The sequence below is a fragment of the Danio aesculapii genome, chromosome 16 (genome assembly GCF_903798145.1).
Source record: "Danio aesculapii chromosome 16, fDanAes4.1, whole genome shotgun sequence".
In the NCBI taxonomy this organism is placed as follows: domain Eukaryota; kingdom Metazoa; phylum Chordata; class Actinopteri; order Cypriniformes; family Danionidae; genus Danio; species Danio aesculapii.
Genome location: NC_079450.1, coordinates 3,168,907 through 3,173,906, shown reverse-complemented (window position 1 = coordinate 3,173,906; position 5,000 = coordinate 3,168,907). Strand labels below are relative to the sequence as shown.

Below are 5,000 nucleotides of genomic sequence, written 5' to 3'. Positions count from 1 at the left end.
TTGTGTGTATATTTTTCTTTTTTAACATTTTTATTTTGTTAAAATTTGAAAACACAACTGAGTGATTTATATCTTGAACTACCGTACTTTCCCCTGTGAATATGAATATGCATGTCTCTGTTGCCTCGTCTCTGTTACAGTCTCTCTTTCTGATAGCTAAAACCGAACTTTACTTCAGATAAATCTTTTAAAACAGCTGTTAAAACCCCTTTTGTGGTCCCGCTGTAGGAGGTGTCGGAGGTCATAGGTCAGCAGAAAAGCCTGATGAAGAATATTCTGGACGACACTGAACTGAACCGGCTGAGGCTGGAGGGAGGAACGTTTCTGGCCCGCCTCAGGAAAGAGGAGATGTGTGAAAACCACAGCTACAGGTGCACATGTCAGACATATGAAGGCTTTTAAATGCTGTATCGTCCTTTCAGGATCATTTTAATGCAGGCATGCTTTTTTTAATTAGTACTATGTTATTTTAGAAATACTAATATATAAAACGAGTAATAAAATGTAGAAACAAGTAATAAACAATAAAATAACTCACTCTCACTCACCTGCTTTTGGCTTATTGCCAACTTTATTAGTGGTCGCCACAATTATAAATAGCAGTTTTTTGCAGTTTATTAAATTTAAAATTAAGTTAAACTAAATTAAATGTAATTAAATTTTATAAAAATAAATTAAATTAAAGAAATAAGTTTACATTTTATCCAAGTTATTTAAAATTTAATTAAATTTAAACTAATTTAATTAAAAACTTAATAAAATAAAATTAAGTTTAGTTTAAATTAAATAAATAAGTTGTCATTTTAACCAAGTTAAAATTAAGCTAAACTAAAATATTTAAAAACTAAATTATATTAAATTGAATTGAATTTAAAATTGAGTAAAAATTTATTGAATTTAATTAAATAAATAAGTTTACATTTTATCCAAGTTAAAATTTAATTAAATTAATTAAAAACTAAATAAAATTCAGTTGAATTGAATTTGAAATTTAATAACAATAAATTAAAATAAATAAGTTTACACTTTAACCCATTTAAAATTAAATTAAATTTAAATTAAATTAAATTAAATTAAATTAAATTAAATTAAATTAAATTAAATTAAATTAAATTAAATTAAATTAAACTAAATTAAATTAAATTAAATTAAATTAAATTAAATTAAATTAAATTAAATTAAATTTGGATATTTGGAATAGAAAAATTCAAGTAAGAAAATCTAGTAAGAAAATCTATCTTTGCAGTGTACTTGCACATTTTTTGTGCAAATATTAAGTGTAAGTAAAAGATAAGTTCATGCTGGGGTGTGAATTACAGTATTTAAAATGTAAAAAGTCATTAAAAGCCATTGCTGTTCATGAAAGAGTGGAAATAAATCACTGATGTATTATATGTGTTGTTTGGCTGTGTGGTTGTGTATTTGAAACCTGATGTTGTGTGTTTTGTATAGAGATGCTGTGGATCTGGTCAGCGCGTTGTATAATCAGATGGATGAAGAGGTTCATAAACTGGTGATTCTGTCTAATAAATCCCTGCAGAATCTGGAGACCCTCCTGGAGCTGCGCACAATACAGGAAAAACAGGAGGAGGTGGGAAATTACACCACTACACACACTGCAAAAATACATTCAATGTGGAAAAACATTCAAAATAAACATTTTTATCTGATTATTTATGTTTTATATGTCTTATCTTAATTTAAAATGATCCTGTTTTTTGCATTTTCTTGTTATTTTATTAAAATAATCGTATTTTATGGTGTTTATTCAGTCAGTTTATTTAGTATATTTGAAATAATCAAATTTAATAGAAAGTAAAGTCAAAAGCACATGCATTAAAAATAAAATAAAATGAAATACAAATTTATTTTAAAAGAATAACTATAAAGGTAAATAATAATAAAAGAAAAGAAAAAAATACATATAAATAACAATAAAATAATAAAATAATACAAATTTAAAAATAATATGTTTAAGCTGATCAAATTAATTGGGAAGTTGATATAAGTCAGTGCAAAAGCACATGCATTAAAAATAAAATAAAATAATGCATATTAAAACTAATAAATAATAAAAACGTAAATAATGCATATAATAATAAAATAAAAAATAATTAATAAAATGTAACAGTTAAAAGCATATGCATTAAAATAAAATAAAATAATGCAAATAAAATATTAATAAATGATAAAAAGTAAATAAAATAATGCATATAAAGGAACAATAAAAAAATAAAAAGTTATTAATAGAATATTATATAAGTAAAAGCACATGCATTAAAAAAATAAAATAAAATAAAATAATGGATATAAAAATTAATAAATATAAAAAAAGTAAATAAATTTTGCATATAAAAATAAATAATAATAGGACAAAAAATGTATAATTAAATACAATTTAATTAAAAGCACATGCATTAAAAATAAAATAAAACAATGCATATAAAATATTACTAAATAAAAAATAAAGAATGCATATAAAATAAATAATAATAATAATAAAAAATTAAATAAAATCTAATATAATTAAAAGCACATGCATTAAAGTAAAATAAAGTAATTTATAAAAATATAATCAAATAAACTATAATTAAAAGCACATGCATTAAAATAAAATAAAATAAAATAAAATAATGCATATAAAATATTACTAAATAAAAAATAAATAATGCATATAAAATAAATAATAATAATAAAAATAATAATATAATATAATATAATTAAAAGCACATGCATTAAAATAAAACAAAATAATGCATAAAAATATAATAAAATATACTATAATTAAAAGCACATGCATTAAAATAAAATAAAATAATGCATATAAAATATTACTAAATAAAAAATAAATAATGCATAAAATAAATAATAATAAATAAATAAATAGTTAATTAATAAAATATAATTTAATTAAACGCACATGCATTAAAATAAAGTAAACTAATGCAAATAAAAATTCATAAATAAAAACTTAAATAAATAATGCAAAAAAAATGAATAATAATAAAATAGAAAATATTTAATAAATTATAATATAATTAAAGGCACATACATTAAAAATAAAATAAAATAATGCATATAAAAATGTAAACAATAATTATGTACGTAATAATTATCAATTATTACAATCAATAACGAAATGAAATATAATATAAGTAGTAGACCTTTTAGCCATGTTTGTCAGCAGCATTGCTTTTGTAAGTATATATTTTTTCACAGGCATGTCTGAACATTGTTCAAAACGGCTTATAAGATATTGTGTATTATAAAATCAAACCGCTGTTGGCTTTGTGTTTTATTTATCTCTATTTCTGATCAGGAAACTCAACCATATACATAGCTCAATAATATTACGCCATTCCCACAACTACTAATGACAGGCGGTTAACTCGCTAAAAGATTAGAAGGGCCATATATTATTATTTATGAATGTAAATGTGTTTTTTATTTTTGCCACAAGATTGTTATCAGTTATTATTATATATGTATTAAAAATGGATTAGAAAGACTGTCACAAAAATGTTCTTAATTTTATTTTCAGCTAGTTGCCAAGGTGAAATTTATTTGATTTGACTCATTTAGTTTATGGGAAAGTATTAAAATGACTAAAATAAATACACCAAACTAATAAAACTAAATAAAAATGCAACAAAAACAATTACAGAAAATAAAATGGAAATAGAAAAATTAAACCATTCAATACTGTAATTCTGTATTCACGTTATGCAGTAAATATGACAATATTGTAATGTAATGTAATTTTGCAACTCTCTACTAGCCGGGCTTCCAGCTAACTCTATCAAACCTCTTCAGCTGCTTCAGAACGCAGCAGCACGAGTGGTCTTTGATGAACCCAAAAGAGCACATGTCACTCCGCTACTCACCCGTTTGCACTGGCTGCCAGTTGCTGCCCGCATCAAATTCAAAGCTCTGACGTTTGCTTACAAAGCGACCTCTGGCTTTGCTCCTTCTTATCTGCTCTCACTTCTGCAGATATATGTGCCCTCCAGAAACTTGCGTTCTGTGAATGAACGTCGCCTCGTTGTTCCATCCCTAAGAGGGAAAAAATCACTTTCCCGAACTCTCACATTCAATCTGCCCAGTTGGTGGAATGAACTCCCTAACTACATCAGAACAGCCGAGTCACTTGCTGTCTTCAAGAAACGACTACAAACTCAACTGTTTAGTCTCCACTTTCCCTCCTAATCTTATCTGCCTCTCCGGCTATACCACTAACTGTACTCTCTCAAAAAAATATATACATTTTTACTAATGCTTTGCTTCTTAGACTTTACACACCTGAAACTTGTCTATAGCACTTGTTCACTGCTGCTCTTATAGTTGTGTAAATTGCTTCCTTGTCCTCATTTGTAAGTCGCTTTGGATAAAAGCATCTGCTAAATGACTAAATGTAAATGTAAATATGACAATAATAACAGTGTATATGACACAAATAAACCTAGATGTAACACATCATGGTTTGATTGTCGTTACTGCAGGGTTATCATTATTTATTTGTGTTGGTTGAAATGAAGAGAAAAGCGAGTGCTGATGTTTGTTTGTGTGTTTTCTGTGTTCAGGTGAAGCGCTGGTTTTATGTGGAGAGCGAGAGACATTTAGCTCCTCTGGACTCGTTCTCTCTCTCTTTGAGCTCCATTCAGGACATGAGCAAGAGTCTGGAGCTCTTCATGCAGGAGGCCCGCGTAAGTCTTCAGGAAATCACGCTGAAAGAGTTAGTGTTTAGACTAGATATGCCCAAGCTAGGGCCCACAGGTTAAAGTTGGCCAATGGTAACCTTGGATCTTGCCCTAACCCATACCATCTGAGAGGAGTTGGAGAATAATGAGGATGGTTTCGAGATTGTCAATTCCAATTTAATGTCAGCCTTTTGTTTGTTTGTTTGTTTGTTTGTTTGTTTGTTTAGAAAGCTATATTTTTATACTTTGTAATACTTTGTTTATACTCTAAACTGTAGGTCTTTATAAAAGTTTTTTATTTGC

The 5,000-nt window shown here is 26.3% G+C and overlaps 1 protein-coding gene across 3 annotated transcripts in view; it reads left to right on the top strand.

Moving 5' to 3' along the window:
- zgc:158766 (uncharacterized protein LOC100009641 homolog) overlaps window positions 1-5,000 on the top strand; it is a 103,713-nt gene that overhangs the window by 50,901 nt on the left and 47,812 nt on the right. For all 3 annotated transcript variants that reach the window (XM_056474993.1, XM_056474992.1, XM_056474991.1), the window contains exons 11-13: window positions 229-371; window positions 1,453-1,591; window positions 4,581-4,703. In XM_056474993.1, the coding sequence (XP_056330968.1) occupies window positions 229-371; window positions 1,453-1,591; window positions 4,581-4,703 (405 nt within the window). The remainder of the gene's footprint in view (window positions 1-228; window positions 372-1,452; window positions 1,592-4,580; window positions 4,704-5,000) is intronic.